Here is a 21920-nt window from a genome sequence, read left to right as displayed (position 1 = left end):
CAGGAGCATAAATCCATTTAGAGATAAGTTCAGCTCCCAGACTACTGCACTGGGAAACACAGTATGGAAAGGAGGTGGGTAGCCATTGGTGGAAAAAGAACAGGTTAAGAGCCATTTAGAAAAGCTAAATATACACAAATCCATGAGGCCAGGTTTAATGCATCCAAGGGTACTGAGGGAGTTGGCAGATGTCATTGCAGAGCCTTTGGGCGTTATCTTTGAAAAGTCATGGATATGGGGAGCGGTCCCGGATTATTGGAAAAAGGCAAATGTAGTGCCCATCTTTTAAAAGCAAGAAGCACAATCTAGGGAACTATAAACTTACCTCAGGCCCTGGAAAAATCATGGAGGAGATTCTCAATGAATCCATTTTGAAACACTTGGAAGACCACTGCAGCAAGGGGTCAGCTATTAGAAATTGCATTTTGTTTTCAAGCTCTCTCCTGAGGGAGGATAAAGGAGCTTGGACAGGAAGAAATTCCCGCATGAGTTTTCCTGAGTTTAGAAAAGAGGTTTTACATGTGGGTGGTGGCAGTATGTCACAATATGGCATGTAGTCTGTGACCGTGGGGACTTTTAAAGCAGAAGCCTATACAGCCACTTGAACTGGCAGAGTGGGGAACAGCCTTGACAATTCTGTGGACTTCAAGGAAGTTACTCCTGATTTACATCAGTGACTATTGGAGGAGAATCATTCTGTATGTTCTATAAATATCTGAAAAAGAATCCCATTTGTGTTTGGTTTTGTATTTTAGCAGGTAGATGAATCCAGGAAGGAAAGAAGAAAAAGTTCAGTAAGTACAATGATAAACAGATTATTGCAAAGTCCCACTAAATGAAATCTTCTGGTGCAAAGAGTGCATAATTTGTAAGGTGATAAGCTTTGTGTTGTGGCTTCATCTCATCTCTACTCATCTTCAAGTCTGAAAAGCCGAGCAACTATCTCAGGATATGTCTAGACTGCATCCCTCTGCAAACACAGGGATTCAGATTAGGCAGGCTGACACTGCAAATAAGGCAGGGATTTAAATATCCTGTGCCTAATTTGCATAAAAATGGCTGCACTCTTTTGCCAACTCAGCACTTTGTCACCAAAAGGTGGCAGTCTAGAGGGCGATCTGTCGAGAAAGAAAGCCTTTTTTCACAGATCCCTTATGCCTCCTGCAAGGAGGTTTACAGGATCTGTCGAAAAAGGCTTTCTTTCTATACAGACCCCCCTCTAGACTGCCGCTTTTTGCAGACAAAGTGCTGAGTCGGCAAAAAAGCAGCCATTTTATGCAAATTAGGCACGGGATATTTAAATCCCTGCTTCATTTGCAATGTCGACCTGCCTAATTTGCATCCCTCTGCAGACAGAGGGATGCAGTCTAGACATACCCACAGAGAAAGGGAACCTGGGGGCGAGAACTGCACCCCCTTATAGCTTGTACCTCAACCCAGAGATTTGCTCTATTTCTCTACTGTGTCCCTTCCTACATATCATTCTATGCCCTGAATTTGACCCTTCCACCTCTTCTCTGTCTGCAGACCTGCTGCCTCTTCAACATAAATCCTGCTACATAACTGCTGAGCCACCATCTCTGAAATCCTCACCTAGGCTTCCCCCTGTCATGACTGACCCAAGTCCTATCTGTTGATTTCAGGATCCTGTTCAAAAATGCTCTCTGAATTTTTAATATTCTCCACAGACAAACAACAGCCTATTGAGAGGCTCTGGGTTAGGCTAAAAGTGGTAAAAAATAAGGGGAACTTCAACTATCCACACATATGTTGGGATACTAAGACTGTAGGGCACAAACTAGCCAATAAGTTCTTGGACTGCATTGAAGACAACTTTTTATTTCAGAAGGTTGAAAAAGCTACCAGAGGGAAGCTGTTCTAGATTTGATTTTAACAAATAGAGAGGAACAGGTTGAGAATTTGAAAGTAGAAGGCAGCTTGGGTGAAAGCGATCATGAAATCATACAGTTCACAATTCTAAGGTATGGTAGAAGGGAGAATGGTAAATTAGAAACAATGGATTTCAGGAAGGCGGATTTTGGTAAGCTCAGAGAGCTGATAGGTAAGGTCCCATGGGAAGCAAGACTGAGGGGAAAAACAACTGAAGGGAGTTAGCAGTTTTTCAAAGGGACATTATTTAGGACCCAAAAGAAAGCTATTCTGCTGTGTAGGAAAGATAGAAAATATGGCAAAAGACCACTTTGGCATAACCATGAGATTTTGCATGATCTAAAAATAAAAAAGGAGTCCTATAAAAAATGGAGAGTAGGACAAATTACAAAGGATGAATATAGGCAAACAAATACAGGAATGCAGGGACAAGATTAGAAAGGCAATGGCACAAAACGAGCTCAAACTAGCTACAGCCATGAGGGGAAACAAGAAGACATTCAATAAATACATTAGAAGCAAGAGGAAGACCAAAGACAGGGTAGGCCCATTGCTCAGTTAGGAGGGAGAAACAGTAACAGGACACTTGGGTCGTGTCCAGACTCAGGGTTTTTTTCGGGAAAAAAAGCCTTTTCCCGAAAAAACTTCCCCTGCGTCCAGACTCAAGCCGCGTTCTTTCGAAATTATTTCGAAAGAACGCGGCTTTTCTTTCGATGGCGGTAAACCTCGTTTCACGAGGAAGAACGCCTTCTTTCGAAAGTTCCTCTTTCGAAAGAAGGCGTTCTTCAATGTAAAGAGGCCGTCTTCGAAAGAGAGCATCCAGACTCGCTGGGTGCTCTCTTTCGAAAAAGCGGATTTCTCTTTCGAAAGATCCGCCTGCAGTCTAGACGCGATCTTTCGAAAGAGGCTCTTTCGAAAGATGCTTTCGAAAGAGCCTCTTTCGAAAGAAGCCTGCAGTCTAGACATAGCCTTGGAAATGGCAGAGATGCTTAATGAATTCTTTGTTTCAGTCTTCACCTAGAAGTCTGATGAAGGAAAGCCTAATGTAGTGAATGCTAGTGGGAAGGGTGTAGGTTTAGAAGATAAAATAATAAAAGAACAAGTTAAAAATCACTTAGAAAAGTGAGATGTCTTGCAAGTCACTAGGGCCTCATGAAATGTATCCTAGAACACTCAAGGAGCTGACAGAGGAAGTATCTGAGCCTCTAGCTATCATCTTTGGAAAATCATGGGAGACAGGAGAGATTTCAGAACATTGGAAAAGGGCAAATCTAGTGCCCATTTATAAAAAGGGAAATAAGAACAACCCAGGAAATTACAGACCAGTTAGTTTATCTTCTGTGCCAGGGAAGATAATGGAGCACGTAATTAAGGAAATCATCTGCAAACACATGAAAGATAATAAGGTGATAGGGAACAGCCAGCATTGATTTGTAAAAAACAAATCATGTCAAACCAATCTGATAGCTTTCTTTGATAGGATAACGAGTCTTGTGGATAAGGGAGAAGCGGTGGACATGGTATACCTAGATGTTAGTAAGGCATTTGATACAGTCTCACATGATATTCTTATCGATAAATTAGGCAAATACAACTTAGATGGGGTTACTGTAAGGTGGGTGCATAACTGAATGGATAACCATTCTCAGAGAGTAGTTATTAATGGTTGATGATCCTGCTGGAAAGGTATAACAAGTGGGGTTCCTCAGGAGTCTGTTTTGAGACCGGTTCTTTTCAGTATTTTCATCAACAATTTAGATATTGGCATAAAAAGTACGCTTATTAAGTTTGCAGATGATACCAAGCGGGGAGGGTTATGACTAATCTGGAGGATAGGGTCATAATTCAAAATGATCTGGACAAATTGGAGAAATGGTCTGAGGTAAACAGGATGAAGTTTAATAAAGTTTAATATATAGAGCAGTTTTTAAACTAAGAGATGGGGGAAAGCCGATTGGTGCGGAGATGCACGTAAATCGGAGGGAGACTTCTCTTGGTGGAGAATCCATTGAGAGAGATTCTGTAAGCTGTAGTCAGAAAGAGAGGAGGGGAGTGGGCAAACCATGGGCCAGAGCAGACAAACAACCGCATACAAAGGAATCCAATGCATCAGGGAAGGGCAGACAAATAAGCTGTGGCAAACTTTTGAAGTGCTTGTACACAAATGTTAGGAGTCTGACTAATAAGATGGGTGAACTAGAGTATTTCGTATTAAATGAGGAGATTGACATAATAGGCATCACTGAAACCTGGTGGAATGAGGAAAATCTGTGGGACACAATCATACCGGGATATAAATTATATTGAAAGGATAGAGCAGGTCGGGTGGGTGGCGGAGTGGCACTGTATGTGAAAGATTGTGTAGAATCAAATGAAATAAAAATATTAAGTGAATCAACATGTTCCATAGAATCGCTATGGATAGTAATTCCATGCTCCAATAATAAGAAATTATCAGTAGGGATATATTACCGACCACCTGACCAGGACAGTGATACTGACATGGAAATGCTGAGGGAGATTAGAGAGGCTACTAAAATAAAGAACTCTATAATAATGGGGGATTTTAATTACCCCCATATTGACTGGATACATGTCACCTCAGGAAGAGAACCAGAGATAAAATTTCTCAATGGCTTAAATGACTGCTTCTTGGAGCAGCTGGTGCAGGAACCCACAAGGGGAGAGGCAATTCTCGATTTAGTCCTGAGTGGAGTGCAGGATCAGGTCCAGGATATAACCGTTACAGGACCGCTTGGGAATAGTGACCATAATATAATAACATTCAACATTCCTGTGGTGGGAAGAACACCTCAGCAGTCCAGCACCCTGGCATTTAATTTCAAAAAGGGGAATTACACTAAAATGAGGAGGTTAGTTAAACAGAAATTAAAAGTCAAAGTGACTAGAGCCAAATCCCTGAAAGCTACATGGAAACTTTTTAAAGACACCATAATAGAAGCCCAACTTAAATGTATACCCCAAATTAAAAAACATAGCAAGAGACCTAAAAATGTGTCACCGTGGCTTAACCACCATGTAAAAGAAGCAGTGAGGGACAAAAAGGTATCTTTTAAGAAGTGTAAGTCCAATCCTAGTGAGATAAATAGAAAGGAACATAAACACTGTCAAATCAAGTGTAAACATGTAATAAGAAAAGCAAAAAAAGATTTTGAGGAACAGCTAGCCAAAAACTCAAAAAGAAATAGCAAAATGTTTTTTAAGTACATTAGAAGCAGGAAGCCTGCCAAAAAACCTGTGGGTCCCCTAGATGATCGAGATATAAAAGGAGTAATCAAGGACGATAAAGCCATTGAGGCTAAACTAAATGATTTCTTTGCTTCAGTCTTCATAGCTGAGGATGTTGGGGAGATTCCCAAATCTGCACCGTCCTTTGTGGGTGATGAATCAGAGGAACTGTCCCGGATTGAAGTGTCATTAGAGGAGGTTTTGGAACAAATAGAAAAACTTAATGTTAACAAATCTCCGAGACTGGATGGCATTCATCCAAGGGTTCTAAAAGAACTCAAATGGGAAATTGCTGAGCTCTTATCTGTGGTTTGTAACCTATCCTTTAAATTGGCTTCCGTACCTAATCACTGGAAGGTAGCCAACGTGACACCAATATTTAAAAAGGGCTCTAGAGGCGATCCTGGCAATTACAGACCGGTAAGTCTAACTTCAGTACCGGGCAAATTAGTCGAAACAATAGTAGAGAATAAAATTGTGAAGCATGTAGAAGAACATAATTTGTTGGACAAAAGTCAACATGGTTTCTGTAGAGGGAAATCCTGTCTTACTAATCTATTAGAGTTCTTTGAAGGGGTTAACAAACATGCGGACAAGGGGGATCCAGTAGATATAGTATACTTGGATTTTCAGAAAGCCCTTGACAAGGTCCCTCACCAAAGGCTCTTGTGTAAATTACATGGCCATGGGATAAGAGGGAAGATCCTTCCTTGGATTGAGAACTGGTTAAAAGATAGGAAACAAAGCGTAGGAATAAATGGTAAATTTTCAGATTGGAGAGGGGTAACTGGTGGTGTACCCCAAGGGTCAGTCCTGGGACCAATCCTTTTTAACTTATTCATAAATGATCTGGAGAAAGGGGTAAGCAGTGAGGTGGTAAGGTTGGCAAATGATACCAAACAGTTTAGGATAGTCAAGACAGAAGCAGACTGTAAGGGACTCGAAGAAGATCTCACCAAACTGAGTGATTGGGCAACAAAATGGCAAATGAAATTTAATGTGGATAAGTGTAAAGTAATGCACACTGGGAAAAATAACCCCAACTATACGTACAGTATGATGGGGGCTAATTTGGCAACGACAAATCAGGAAAGAGATCTTGGAGTTATCGTGGACAGTTCTCTGAAAACTTCCACGCAGTGTGCAGTGGCAGTCAAAAAGGCAAATAGGATGCTAGGAATTATTAGGAAAGGGATAGAAAATAAGGCCCAGAATATCTTACTGCCCCTGTATATAACTATGGTACGCCCACATCTTGAATACTGTGTACAGATGTGGTCTTCTCACCTCAAAAAAGATATTTTGGCCTTGGAAAGGGTTCAGAAAAGGGCAACTAAAATGATTAGAGGTTTGGAACGGGTCCCATATGAGGAGAGGTTAAAGCGACTGGCACATTTCAGTTTAGAAAAGAGGCAACTGAGGGGGGATATGATAGAGGTCTATAAAATCATGAGTGGTGTGGAGAGGGCGGATAAAAAAAAGTTATTTATTAGTTCCCATAATAGAAGAACTAGAGGACACCAAATGAAATTAATGGGTAGCAGGTTTAAAACTAATAAAAGAAAGTTCTTCTTCACACAGCATGTAGTCAACCTGTGGAACTCCTTGCCAGAGGAGGCTGTGAAGGCTAGGACTATAATATTGTTTAAAGAAAAGCTAGATAATTTCATGGAGGTTAGGTCCATAGAAGGCTACTAGCTAGGGGATAAAATGGTGTCCTTGGTCTCTGTTTGTCAGAGGCTGGAGAGAGATGGCAGGAGACAAATTGCTTGATCGTTGTCTTTGGTCTGCCCTCTCTAAGGCACCTGGTTTTGGCCACTGTCGGCAGACAGGATACTGGGCTATATGGGCCTTTGGTCTGACCCAGTACGGCCATTCTTATGTTCTTATGTTCTAAAGACAAATGAAAAGTGCTCTACTTAGGAAGGAACAATCAGTTTCACATATATAGAATGGGAAGCGATGGTCTAGGAAGGAGTATAGTAGAAAGGGATCTAGAGGTTAGGGATTATAGTGGACCACAAGCTAAATATGAGTCAACAGTGTGACACTGTTGCAAAAAAAGCAAACATGATTCTGGGCTGCATTAACAGGTGTGTTGTGAGGAAAACACAAGAAGTTATTCTTCTGCTCTACTCTGCGCTGATTAGGCCTCAGTTAGAGTATTGTGTCCAGTTCTGGGCACCACATTTCAAGAAAGTTATGCAGAAACTGGAGGAGGTCTGGAGAAGAGCAATAAGAATGATGAAAGGTCTAGTGAACATGACTTCTGAAGGAAGACTGAAAAAATTGGGCTTGTTTGATTTGGAAAAGAGAGGATTGAGAGGGGACAAGATAGTGGTTTCAGGTATCTAAAAGGGTGTCACAAGGGTGAAGGGAGAAAACTTGTTCATCTTGGCCTCTGAGCATAGAGCAAGAGGCAATGGGCTTAAACTGCAGCAAGGGAGGTTTAGATTGGACATTAGGAAAAATTTCCTAACTGTCAGGGTGGTCAAACACTGGAATAAATTGCCCAGGGAGGTTGTGGAATCCCTATCTCTGGAGATATTTTAGAGCAGGTTAGATAAATGTCTATCAGGGATGGTCTAGACAGTATTTGGTCCTGCCATGAGGGCAGGGGGCTGGACTCGATGACCTCTCGAAGTCCCTTCCAGTCCTAGTATTCTATGATTCTATGATTCCACAGGCCCACAATCCTCTTTTCTCCTGTTCCCTGTCCTCTCAATCTCCAGGGGCTCAGCTCATTATTTCTTTAATGAAAACCATCACTATTGGTGGGAAAACATTCTCATCTGTAGCTCCTGTCATCTGGGATATCTTTTCCAGGATTGTCCATCCAATCGATCCCTGTCCCAGATCCAAGCCTCTCCAGGTTCCTCAGCTCCTTTTTTATGTGACCCCACCTGCTTGGAGACTCCCCTCAAGCCTGCTTTTCTCCCTCTCTTCCCCAAGGTGTTCTCCTTCTTATTAATTTCTCCCTATCACGGAAGAGCTTATCTCAGCTCTGAAACATCTCCCATTGGATGCCCTCTGTCTCAGAACACAGACTGGGGTCACCGTCCCAACTCAGCAAACCCATGCCAGGCTCAGAACTTTTTCTCCTCTGGAATGAAGGGGGAATGTGCTTAGGGTTCTGGCATTCTGCGAACCAACACAAATATACTAAGAATGACCAACCCTCAGTCACAGTTGGACATAAAAATAAAATGAATGATTGAATAAATTAGGGTATGTCTACACTACCCCGCTAGTTCGAACTAGCGGGGTAATGTAGGCATACCGCACTTGCAAATGAAGCCCGGGATTTGAATTTCCCGGGCTTCATTTGCATAAGCGGGGAGCCGCCATTTTTAAAACCCCGCTGGTTCGAACCCCGTGCAGTGCAGCTACACGGGGCTCGAACTAGGTAGTTCGAACTAGGATTCCTAGGATTCCTATTTCAAACTACCGGTACACCACGTACCCGGGCTTCATTTGCAAGTGCGGTATGCCTACATTACCCTCCTAGTTCGAACTAGTGGGGTAGTGTAGACATACCCTTAGCGTTTAACTCCTAGAAATGGTATTACTTCCTTGTTCTGCACTGTCAATCTTTCAGGTGGGGAGTCAAACTGCATGTCCCTGAATGTTGTCTTCTGTCAGCCTGCTTCACCTTCCACTGTTGCATTTCTTGGTGTTACGCGATTGACTCCAGATTTACATTCATGTGTGTCAGAGGAGAACCGGCCTGTCTGTTGTAGGAATTGCTGCATGAATGTAACATCTGGTCTTTATTTCCTTTTTTAGCACGCAGCTGAATTCCTTAAGGGAAGAAGAAAAAGTTCAGTGAGTATCAAGATAAATGGATTATTGTAGACTCCACCTAAAGGAAATATTCTGGGGCAAAATGTGTATAATGTGCAGGGAGATTATCTTTGTTTTGTGGCTTCATCTCATCTCTGCTCAGCTCCACGTCTTAAAGGCAGAGCAGCTTCCCTGAGACAAAAGGAACCTCCCTGAGGAGAATGGCACCCTTCTTATAGCTTGTTCCTCAACCTAGAGATTTCCTCCATTTCCCTTTTATGTCCCTGATCTACTTAACATCCTATATCCTGAATCTGACTCCTCCACCCCCTCTGTGTCTGCAGATCTGCTGCCTCTTCTACATAAACCCTGCCACACAACTGCTGAGCCACCATCTCCAAATCCTGGCCCAGGCTTCCCTCTGTCATGACTGACCCAGGTTCTCTCTGTTGATTTCGGGATCTTGTTCAAAACTGGTCTCTGAATTTTTTAAGTTCTCCACAGATAAAAAGCAGCCTGTTCTGCAGCCCTGCCCTCCTCTTTTCTCCTGTCCCCCGTCCTCTCAATCTCTAGGCCTCCGTCATTTATTTTTTTTAATGAAAATCATCACTATTAGTGGGGAAACTGTCGCATCTGTAGCCCCTGCTATCTGGGACAGACTTTCCGTATCATTCCCTATCATTCGACTCTCACACTAGATGTAGGCCATTCTCCTTTGTCTTCATTATACACCTCTTCAGGACTGAATTAGTTAATTGAGTCCCCCAGTAAAAGACTCATTTCTCCTCCCAGTCACATGGAAGGGAATGAGGAGGAACCCCTATGAGCTGCCAACAGCCTTCTTCTCTATAGCAGGGGTATGTGGCTCCCAGTACTGGCATCCATGTTTAGTTCTCAGAAATCACTCCTCTGACTGTTAGGCCTGGGGCCAGTTGATTTCTGTCCCCCAGTAGGTTTTGTGCAGAGATGATAACTTCACAATGATTATGTGTATGGGTCAGATCCTGTTCCCTTTTACATTCGAGTTCATCCACAGTAACTTAACTGATGTCAAGATCTGTCTTTTCTCATTCAATTCAAGGTAGTTAGCAAAACTTCCATCCCATTCCTTCTCCCCTATATCCAGAGACATAGGACATCTGCAGGGCAGTACAATAAATACAGGAGCATAAATCCATTTAGAGATAAGTTCAGCTCCCAGACTACTGCACTGGGAAACACAGTATGGAAAGGAGGTGGGTAGCCATTGGTGGAAAAAGAACAGGTTAAGAGCCATTTAGAAAAGCTAAATATACACAAATCCATGAGGCCAGGTTTAATGCATCCAAGGGTACTGAGGGAGTTGGCAGATGTCATTGCAGAGCCTTTGGGCGTTATCTTTGAAAAGTCATGGATATGGGGAGTGGTCCCGGATTATTGGAAAAAGGCAAATGTAGTGCCCATCTTTTAAAAGCAAGAAGCACAATCTAGGGAACTATAAACTTACCTCAGGCCCTGGAAAAATCATGGAGGAGATTCTCAATGAATCCATTTTGAAACACTTGGAAGAGGGGAAAGTGATCAGGAATAGTCAACATGGATTCACGAAGGGCAAGTCGTGCCTGACCAATCTGATTAGTTTCTAAGATGAGGTAACTGGCTCTGTGGACATGGGGAAGGCAATGGATGTGACATATCTTGACTTTAGAAAAGCTTTTTATACTGTCTCCTACAATATTCTTGCCCGAAAGTTAAGGAAATGTGGATTGGATAAACGGATGGTAAGATGGATAGAAAGATGGCTAGACTGTCGGGCCCAGCGGGTAGTGATCAATGGCTCGATGTTGGGATGGTGGTCGGTTTCTAGCGGAGTGCCCCAAGGTTTGGTTCTAGGCCCGGTTTCAACATCTTTATGAATGACCTGGATGAGGGGATAGATTGAACCCTCAGCAAGTTTGCAGATGACACTAAGCTAGGGGGAGAGGTAGATACATTGGAGGTTAGGGATCAGGTCCAGAGTGACCTATACAAATTGGAGGATTGGGACAAAAGAAATCTGATGAGGTTCAACAAGGACAAATGTAGAATCCTGCCCTTGGGAGGGAAGAATCCCAAGCATTGGTACAGGTTGGGGACCGACTGGCTAAGTAGCAGTTCAGCAGAAAAAGACCTGGGGATTACAGTGGATGAGATGCTGGATATGAGTCAACCTTGTGCCCTTGTAGCCAAGAAGGCTAATGGCATATTAGGTTGCATTAGGAGGAGCATTGCCAGCAGATCGAGGGAAGTGATTATGCCCCTTTATTCATAAGATAAGAAGAATGGCCATACTGAGACAGACCAAAGGTCCATCTAGCTCAATATGCTGTCAGCTGACAGTGGCCAATGCCAGGTGCCCCAGAGGATGGGAACACAACAGGGAATCCTCATGTGGTCCCTCTCCTGTCACCCATTTCCAGACAAACAGAGGCTAGGGACATAATTGGCACTGTTAAGGCCACATCTGGGGCATTGTGTCCAATTCTGGGCCTCCCACTACAGAAAGGATGTGGACTCATTGGAGAGGGTCTAGCAGAGGGTGACCAAAATGATGAGGGGGCTGGAGCACATGACCTACGAAGAGGGACTGATGGATTTGGGCTTATTTAGTCTGCATAAGAGAAGAGTGAGGTGGGATTTGATAGCAGCCTTCAACTTCCTGAAGGGAGGTTGTAAAGAGGCTGGAGAGAGGCTGTTCACGGTAGTGACAGATGGCAGAACAAGGAGCAATGGTCTCAAGTGGCAGTGGTGGAGGTCTTGACTGGATATTAGGAAAAACTATTTCCCTAGGAGGGTGGTGAAGCACTGGAATGGGTTACCTGGGAAGGGGATGGAGTTTCCATCCTAGACATTTTCAAGTCCCAGCTTGACAAAGCCCTGGCTGGGTTGATTTAGTTCGGGTTGGTCCTGGTTTGGGTAGGGGGCTGGACTCGATGACTCCTGAGGGCTCTTCCATCCCTGAGATTCTATATTTCTATGAACTGAAAAATGTGCAAGTTGTGTCCTTTCTAATTAGCTCTGTCTGCTTCTTTATTTCCATTTTCCCCATCTTGCAGTGGTGACTGGTGCCTGAAGAAAGTGGGAAGGCTGCCGGGCATAACGTGCTATCCCATCCCTGCAGGCTGATTTAAGTTTCAAAATGAACCACTAAGGTCGTGGGATATCCCAGAGCATATACCTGGGATATACCTGTGTCGTGGGATATCCCAGAGCATTTCTTCACTGAAGCATAGGGGCAGTTGTGGGATTATGTGGGGCATCCTTCACACATACATATACCTATAAAGAATGCAAGCCCAGGATATTCGGTAGTTGAGGGGAGAAAGTGAGATTCACCAAGTTATTTAGGTACCTTAAGTGCCTTTGTAAATGACATCTGAAGTGGAATAAACCAGCATCCTTCTGTCACATCTTTGCTTCTCTCCTTAGGCCCAATGTTTTTCCACAAGTCTAGCCCTTACTGTCTCCTTCACAAACAGCTGGCTACCAACTAACTTCTTTCCTCCTACACTGAGCTCTGCCCATGCAATTGATCCCCTTCCCAGCTCTAAGCCCCTCCAGGTTCCCCTGCTCCCTCTGATGTGACCCCCACCTGCTTGGAGACTCCCCCCAGGCCGGCTTTGCTTCCTCTTTCCCCCAAGATTAATCTTGGCCTATTGTGGAAGTGCTCTCCTCAGCTCTGAAACATCTCCCACCGGAAGCCCTCTATCTCAGAACACAGACCAGGGCAACCCTCCAGGCTCAGCAAACCCATGCCAGGCTCAGAACTTTTTCCCCTCTGGGATGAGGGGGAAATGTACTTAATGTTTTCTTTGGTGTTCAGGAAACCAGCAAAAATATACTGAGAATGACCAATCCTCTGTCACAGCGAGAAATAAAAACAAAAGAAGTGATTGAATAAACTTGTCTTTAACTCCCCAAAACAGTATTACTTCCTCATTCTGCATAGCATCTCTGGTGAGAGAAAGATTGCTTTTGTTTGAATGTCTTGATCTGTCAGCCTACTTCACCTTCTACTGCTGCTTTTCTTGGTGTCACTCTTGGGATTTATGGGAAAAGTAATACCCTTTTCTAGACATCCCATCATTCAGTAACTAAATGGTTGAATTCAGAACAGTGGGTATCCGGAAAGTATTGGGAGGGAGCCAGGAGAGTCAGCGAGAAGAATATGTGAGATTTGAATGGAAAACATTGGGGTTTTAGCAGAGAAAAACTGGTGAGAGATGGAATGAACCTGGGAAGCCATACACAGAATGTTCTGCACCAATCATGTCTGTTGAGGGGAACTGCCCCTCGCTGGGGACCTCCCTCATCATGGCCTAGTCTTTGAAAGTCCCCTTCCCCTTCTTGAGGTAAATATGTCGTTCTGGCTCAGCCTTTGAAAGTTCCTCCTCTAGGGTTAAATACGGCCTTCTGGCCTAGTCCTTAGGCCTGCGGGCCATTCTGGCCTCCAAGGCGCTGCAGAGGGGGAGGATAGGGGGACCTGGGCCCTCCCACTCCACCGGGTCCCAGCCCAGGGCCCTATTGGCAGTGACTCGGTTCACTGCCTGCTCAGCAAGAGATTTCTCGGGTCCATATTACTCCCTACCCTGGGCTGCTTCCTACCTCCCTGCCGTATCTCTGCAGTCGGACCTCTCCATGGTCTCTGGGGCCAGGGTTGGCGCAGTGGCTGGAGCTGTGGCATTGGTTCTGGCTGTGCGGACTCCTCTTGGTCAGGAGCTGGCCTTTTCAGTTTTTACTCTTTGCTATCAGCCCCAAATGAGCTGTCCTAGGGCCTTTTATAGTGCTGCTCACTAGTGAGCATGCCCAGCACAGCCCTGGGGGAGGGGCTCTGCCAGCAGGTTCATTTATAGTGCAGGATGGGGCTGCCCCATCACAATGTCTATAACAGAGAAAATCAGGGAAGAAGAACTGTGAGTAGAGAGGGAGTGTGTAGTTAGACACAACAAGAGTGGGATTTTTTAAAATGTATGGTCTGTAAACTCTGTGCTGAGCTCATATGGTCCCCTCTCCCCCATACACTGTAACTGAAGCTAAATCCCAGGGAAACAATTCCCTTTGTTTTAATCTGTTTTTCTCAGTTGCTCTGTATCCCCTGCCACCCAAGTCTGTTTTTACCAAGTACACTTTTTTTGTTTTGTTAGTACAATCACCTTTTTAAGGTGATGCTCTGATTCCTGTGTCCTACAGGACAGGAGGGGCTGTGTGCACACGCCTGAGACCAGTAAGGGGTCAGCTATTAGAAATTACACTTTGTTTTCAAGCTCTCTCCTAAGGGAGGATAAAAGAGCTTGGACAGGAAGAAATTCCCACATGAGTTTTCCTGAGTTTAGAAAAGGGGGTTTACATGTGGGTGGTGGCAGCATGTCACTAAATGCCAGGGAGTCTGTGACTGTGGGGACTTTTAAAGCAGAAGCCTATACAGCCACTTAAAGTGGCAGAGGGGGGAACAGCCTTGATAGTTCTGTGGACTTCAGGGAAGTTACTCCTGATTTACATCAGTGGGTGTCAGAGGAGAATCATTCTGTATGTGCCATAAATAGCTGAAAAGGAATCTTATTTGATGGGTGAATCCTTTAAGGGAAGAAGACAAAGTTCAGTGAGTACCATGATAAATGGATTATTGCAGAGTCCCCGTTTCCTCTTACACTGCTGCTTTATTTGGTGTCAGTTTATTGACTCCTGATTTACATCCGTGTGTGTCAGAGGAGAGTGGAGCTGTCTGTTGTAGGAATCGCTGCAGGAGAGTAACATCTGGGCTTTGTTTCCTTTTTTAGCAGGCAGTTGAATCCTTTATGGGAGGAAAACCCAGTTCAGTGAGTATCAAGCTACACGGATTGTTGCAGAGTCCAGCGAAAGGAAATGTTCTGGTGCACACTGTGTATAACGGGCAGGGAGATTCGCTTTGTGTTGTGGCTTCGTCTCATCTTTGCTCAGCTCAAGTCTTAAAGGCAAAGCAGCTTCTTAGAGGCAAGAGGAATCTCTTCCAAGACAACTGCAGCCCTCTGGCAGCTTGTTCCTTGACCCAGATATCTGCTCCATTTCACTTCTGTGTCCTTGCCCATATCATCCTATGCCCTGAATTCGACTCCTCTTCCTGTTCCATGAGTGCAGCACTGTTCCTCTGCAATGTGGCTTTCCAAACTGGAATCAAATGGTGGTCGAAGCTGTCGAAGGGAGCTCATGCCGACATGCTGCTGTTTCATGCTTTCTTTCTGACTATAGTCTAATCGTTGGCAAAAATAATTTTTTCACATCATATATTTCAGCCAGAGTCTGACCCAGGGAAGCAAACGGAAGGAGAAACGGGTAAGGAAACGACATTTCTCCAGCACTGTCCTTATATCTGTGTGACTTGTCAGCCTAGATATTCTGTAAGGACACTGAGAACCTCGTTCACACTGGGGGTTGATCCTTACTCCTGAAATATGGCCTCACTCAGGTTTGCACAGGGCTTAGTAGTGCCCTCTGTCCGGTTTGGCCTCTTTCTCCAGCTGGAAGCGCAGCTGCAATGGCTTCAAAAACAAGAGAAGCAGCTGCTAGGTCCCAGGTTTGGTATCTCTGAGGTTCTCACCACCACTGGCCAAATCATTCCATCAGAGCTGGGTTGTTGTTGAAATAGTGGGTTCTCTGCTAAGCAGTGCTCTTCAGGAGATGTGGCTGCTGTCCTCGGCTAGCGGGTGTCTTTTGGCCGGTGGATTTAGGCTGAAATCTTTGTATGTTTTTTGTTTTGTTTTTATGAACATTTGAAATTTTCCATTAAAAAACATTTTCCACCAAGCTCTACTTTTGACAGTACACATGAGGTTTTGTTGTTTGGGTTAAAGCAACAGGCTTACAGCTATCTGTGTTTCCGTCTATACTGCAGCGTTTTTCTGGAAAAATGGCCATTTTTCCTGAAAAAACAATCCTTGCATTCATACTGCTCTTGTATTCGTCCAACAAAAACTCAAAAGAACAGAGAGGTTTTTCCAATGACGGTAAATCTTTTCTACAAGGAAGAAGCCTTTTTAGGAAAAAGGCTTCTGTGGATCAGCACAGGGAGTTCTTTTGAAAGAAAAGGCTTCCGGGAAATAACACAGGTGCCCTGCTGGCCACTCTGTCGAGACTAATCAGAACTCATAGAATCATAGAACCATAGAGCTGGAAGAGACCTCAGAAGGTCATCAAGTCTAGCCCCCTGCTCTAGGCAGAACAATCCCAACTAAACCAACCCAGCCAGGGCTTTGTCAAGCCAAGACTTAAACACCTCTAGAGAGACTTAAACACCTCCACTTCTTCCCTAGGTAACCCATTCCAGTGCTTCACCACTCTCCTAGTGAAATAGTTTTTCCTAATATCCAACCTGGACCTCTCCCACCACAACTTGAGACCATTGCTCCTTGTTCTGCCATCTGTCACGACTGAGAACAACCTCAGTTCATTCTGTTCAACTTATTCATAAATGATCTGGAGAAAGGGGTAAGCAGTGAGGTGGTAAAGTTTATGGATGATGCCAAACTGTTTAGGATAGTCAAGACAGAAGCAGACTGTGAAGAACTTCAAAAAGATCTCACCAAACTGAGTGATTGGGCAACAAAATGGCAAATGAAATTTAATGTGGATAAGTGTAAAGTAATGCACATTGGGGAAAATAAGCCCAACTATACGTACAGTATGATGGGGGCTAATTTGGCAATGACAAATCAGGAAAGAGATCTTGGAGTTATTGTGGACAGTTCTCTGAAAATTTCCACGCAGTGTGCAGCAACGGTCAAAAAGGCAAATAGGATGGTAGGAATTTTTAAGAAAGGGATAGAAAATAAGACCCAGAATATCTTACTGCCCCTGTATAAAATTATGGTAAGCCCACGTCTTGAATACTGTGTACAGATGTGGTCTCCTCACCTCAAAAAAGATATTTTGGCCTTGGAAAGGGTTCAGAAAAGGGCAACGAAAATGATTAGGGGTTTGGAATGGGTCCCATATGAGGAGAGGTTAAAGCGACTGGGACTTTTAAGTTTAGAAAAGAGGAGACTAAGGGGGGATATGATAGAGGTCTATAAAATCATGAGTGGTGTGGAGAGGGTGACTAAAGAAAAGTTATTTATTAGTTCCCATAATAGAAGTACTAGAGGACACCAAATGAAGTTAATGGGTAGCAGGTTTAAAACTAATCAAAGAAAATTCTTCTTCACACAGTGCGTAGTCAACCTGTGGAACTCCTTGCCAGAGGAGGCTGTGAAGGCTAGGACTATAACAGTGTTTAAAGAGAAGTTAGATAATTTCATGGAGGTTAGTTTAGGTCCATAAAAGGCTATTAGCCAGGGGATAGAAATGGTGTCCCTGGCCTCTGTTTGTCAGAGGCTGGATAAAGATGGCAAGAGACAAATCGGTTGATCATTGTCTTCAGTCCACCCTTTCTGGGGCACCTGGTGCTGGCCACCGTCGGCAGACAGGCTACTGGGCTAGATGGACCTTTGGTCTGACCCAGTACGGCCATTCTTATGTTCTTATGTTCTTCTGTAACTCTGTAGTTCCTGTCTCCTGCCATCTCTTAAAATTGCAGGCACCCTGGACAAGCCTTGTGGCAGGAAGCCACCCCTGACAGCTGCACCTCACCTGCCCTGTCACCCACCTCTGGAGAAACAGAGGCTAGGAACACCATTCCTGCCCATCCTGGCTAATAGCCATTGGTGGACCTAACTTCCATGAATCTATCCAGCTCTTTTTTGAACCCTGTTAAAGTTCTAGCCTTCACCACATCCTCTGGCAAGGAGTTCCACAGATTGACTCTGTGCTGAGTGAAGAAAAACTTCCTTTTGTTTGTTTTAAACCTTCTGTGTATTAATTTCATTAGGTGATCCCCTAATTATTTTATTGTGGGAACATTATTATTCCTTATTCACTTTTTTCATATCAGTCATTATTTTATAGACCTCTATTATATCCCCCCTGAGTCTCCTCTTTTCTAAGCTGAAAAGTCCCAGTCTTTTTAATCTCTCTTCATGTGGAACCCATTTCAAACCCCTCATCATTTTTGTTGCCCTTTTCTGAACCTTTTGCAATGCAAAGAGATCTTTTTGAGATGAAGCAAAATGCAGGACAATGTAGCACTTTAAAGACTAACAAGATGGTTTATTAGATGATGAGCTTTCGTGGGCCAGGCCCACTTCCTCAGATCAAATAGTGGAAGAAAATAGTAACAACCATAAATACCAAAGGATACAATTAAAAAAAATGAACACATATGAAAAGGACAAATCACATTTCAGAACAGGAGGGGGTTGTGGGGGGGGGGGAGGAAGGAAGGTAAGTGTCTGTGAATTGATGATATTAGAGGTGGGGAGAGTGGGATGTTTGTGAGTTAATGGTATTAGAGGTGATAATTGGGGAAGCTATCTTGGTAATGGGTAAGATAGTTTGAGTGTTTGTTCATTCCTTTTTGGAGAGTGTCGAATTTTAACATGAATGACAGTTCAGAGGATTCCCTTTCAAGTGCAGATGTAAAAGGTCTTTGTAGCAGAATGCAGGTGGTTAAGTCATTTAGAGAGTGTCCTTTCTGGTTAAAATGGCAAGAAACTGTTTTTTCTTTGTGATCTTGTCTGATATCTGTTTTGTGGGCATTAATCCTTTGGCGAAGTGTCTGAGATGTTTGTCCAATGTACATAGCAGACGGACACTTTCGGCACATGATAGCATAGATTATATTTCTGGATGCGCAGGAATATGTGTTCTTGATCTTATAACTCACTTGGTTAGGTCCAATAATGGTATCAGCAGAATGAATATGTGGACAAAGCTGGCAACGGGGTTTGTTGCAAGGGAAGGTACCAGGGTTGGTATTAGTGTGGTATGTCCTGTGGTGGTTGGTAAGAATCATCTTGAGGTTAGGTGGTTGTCTATAGGAGACTATGGGTCTGTCTCCCAGAGCCTCTTTGAGTATGGTATCCTGTTCCAGTATAGGCTGTAGTTTCTTGATAATGTGTTGGACAGGTTTAAGTTGGGGGCTGTAGGTGATGACAAGTGGTGTTCTATTGTTGGTTTTCTTGGGTCTGTCTTGAAGTAGATGGTTTCTAGGTATTCGTCTGGCTCTTTCAATTTGCTTTTTTATTTCTCCAGGTGGGTAGTTGAGGTTTATAAATGCTTGGTAGAGATCCTGAAGCTTCTGGTTTCTGTCAGTGGGATTAGAGCAGATGCGGTTGTATCGAAGGGCTTGGCTATAGACGATGGATCGTGTGGTGTGTTCTGGATGGGAGCTGGAAGCATATAGGTAACTGTATGAGTCGGTGGGTTTTCTGTAGAGAGTGGTGTCTAATTTTCCATTGTTGATTTGTACTGTGGTGTCCAGGAAATGGATCTCTCGTGTAGAATGGTCCAGGCTGAGGTTGATGGTGGGATGTAGGTTGTTGAAATCTCTGTGGAATATCTCCAGTGTTTCTTAGCCATGCATAAGGAAACTACAAAACATCGATAACCTCCCCAATAACACCATCCTTGCCACCATGGATGTAGAAGCTCTATATACCAACATCCTACATGAAGGCAGATTACAAGCAATTAGAAACACTATCCCAGGGGACACTACTGCCAACGTGATAGCAGACCTATGTAACTTTGTTCTCACCCACAATTATTTCCAGTTTGAGAACAACTTATACCTCCAGATCTGCGGCACAGCCATGGGTACACACATGGCCCCACAGTATGCTAACATCTTTATGGCTGACCTAGAACAACGTTTCCTCAACTCCCATCCCCTTTCACCCCTCCTCTACCTACGGTACATCGATGACATCTTTATGATCTGGACGCATGGCCAAGAAACACTGGAGATATTCCACAGAGATTTCAACAACCTACACCCCACCATCAACCTCAGCCTGGACCATTCTACACGAGAGATCCACTTCCTGGACACCACAGTACAAACCCCGTTGCCAGCTTTGTCCACATATTCATTCTGCTGATACCATTATTGGACCTAACCAAGTGAGTTATAAGATCAAGAACACATATTCCTGCGCATCCAGAAATATAATCTATGCTATCATGTGCCGAAAGTGTTCGTGACACTTTGCCAAAGGATTAATGCCCACAAAACAGATATCAGACAAGATCACAAAGAGAAAACAGTTTCTTGCCACTTTAACCAGAAAGGACACTCTCTAAATGACTTAGCCACCTGCATTCTGCTACAAAGACCTTTTACATCTGCACTTGAAAGGGAATCCTCTGAACTGTCATTCATGTTAAAATTCGACACTCTCCAAAAAGAAATGAACAAACACTCAAACTATCTCACCCATTACCAAGACAGCTTCCCCAATTATCACCTCTAATACCATTAGCTCACAAACATCCCACTCTCCCCACCTCTAATATCATCAATTCACAGACACTTACCTTCCTTCCTCCCCCCCCTCCCCCCGCAGACCCCTCCTGTTCTGAAATGTGATTTGTCCTTTTCATATTTGTTCATTTTTTTAATTGTATCCTTTGGTATATATGGTTGTGACTATTTTCTTCCACTATTTGATCTGAGGAAGTGGGTCTGGCCCACGAAAGCTCATCACCTAATAAACCATTTTGTTAGTCTTTAAAGTGCTGCATAGTCCTGTATTTTGCTTAATCTTTAAGGTGCTACTAGACTGTTTGTTGTTTTTACGTTTTTCCTGTTGCAGACTCAGTTGGTTATTTCTCTGAAGCTTCTCTACTCGCATCCTTTTTTTTCTTCCTCACCTTCAATTTTTTCCTTCTCTCCCTCCCTCCCCCTCCCTGCCTTCCCTTATTTATTCTTGGATCTCTACTTTCAACACTCTGATCATCTGAAGAAGTGGGTTGTGCCCATGAAAGCTAATGTTTTCTTAGTGTTTGAGTTGCTACCAGACTATTTGTTGTTTTTTTAAGTTTTTACTGTTGCAGATAAACTCTGCTACCTCTCTGAAGCTTTTTAGCAAATTAGTAAGGCATAATTTCCCTTTAAATAGACCACATTGACTTTCTCCCAACAAATTATATTCATCTGCATGTCTGACAATTTTATTCTTTACTATAGTTTCAACTATTGGTACTGACGGTAGACTTACCAGTGTGTAATTGCCAGGATCACCTCTACCCCATCCTCTAGCCAGAGCAGGACTAACCGAACTAAATCATCGCTTCCAGGGCTTTGTCGTGCTGGAATGTAAACGCCTCCAGGATATGGAGATTCCACCCCCTCCCTAGGGAACCCATCCCAGTACTTCACCATCTGCCTAAGGAAATAATTTATCCTCACTGTCAAATTAGTTATTCCAGCTTTCCACTAATTATCCTTCTACCACCAATACATCGCAGTTTACAGCAAAACTCCTGCAGAAGGCAGAGAAGCTGGGTGGGCTCCACTTCTCTGGATGCCAGGTCGAGATTAAACTCTTCGGGTACCTTCTGCCAAACAGGGTGACCATTCTCCAGCCTGCCCCTGGCTCTGGCTGCTGCTCCCACCTGGATGGCTGGCTCCTTGTAACTACAGCTCCTCTCTGCATGTGCTACAGGCTGGGCAGGGAGCTAATAACACCAGATGGAAGCACCACTCCACAGAGATTCCAAGTCAGAGCAGAAGGACCCTGTGAGAGATTAAAATCATAAAAGACTCCTTGGATGGTCCCCCTGGTTTGCTGATCGTGCCAGTGACACTCACCTTCCTGCTCTCTGGGGCTTCTCACACCTTGTCCTGGTTGGCCAGATCCTCTTGTCTCCCACAGCCCAGGCATAGAGTTGAGCTTACCATTCCCTTGCAGAGCAGCACAGACACTGAACCAATTCATCGCCAAGAAGAATCAGTTATAAGGGCCCAGCACCCAGGAAACCAACCCCCCAAGGAGACCAAACCACTAAACAAATCCATCTTCCCCTGTGCAAAGGTATTACACAGAGAAAGCTTATAAGGACATCTGCCCTATTCATCAATGAACGAGAGATCTGCACAGTAGTTGCTCCCCCAGGTAACCATTACTTAC

General features: G+C 43.9%; 1 protein-coding gene across 3 annotated transcripts in view; it reads left to right on the top strand.

Moving 5' to 3' along the window:
• The first annotated feature begins 663 nt into the window (after nt 1-663).
• Nucleotides 664-21920, top strand: part of LOC142825158 (GTPase IMAP family member 8-like) — a 34667-nt gene continuing 13410 nt past the window's right edge. The window contains exons 1-4 of one of the 3 annotated variants that reach the window (XM_075916884.1): nt 664-794; nt 8926-8964; nt 14721-14756; nt 15210-15249. In XM_075916884.1, coding sequence (XP_075772999.1) covers nt 14736-14756; nt 15210-15249 — 61 coding nt within the window. In that variant the 5' untranslated portion in view covers nt 664-794; nt 8926-8964; nt 14721-14735. Of the gene's footprint in view, nt 795-8925; nt 8965-12627; nt 14757-15209; nt 15250-21920 lie in introns of those variants that run through there. The other 2 variants (XM_075916883.1, XM_075916885.1) reach the window with 2 other exon arrangements.

Source organism: Pelodiscus sinensis, unplaced genomic scaffold, assembly GCF_049634645.1.
Source record: "Pelodiscus sinensis isolate JC-2024 unplaced genomic scaffold, ASM4963464v1 ctg40, whole genome shotgun sequence".
In the NCBI taxonomy this organism is placed as follows: Eukaryota; Metazoa; Chordata; order Testudines; family Trionychidae; genus Pelodiscus; species Pelodiscus sinensis.
Note: the sequence above shows the minus strand (reverse complement) of the source record. Positions and strands in the feature narration are given on the sequence as shown.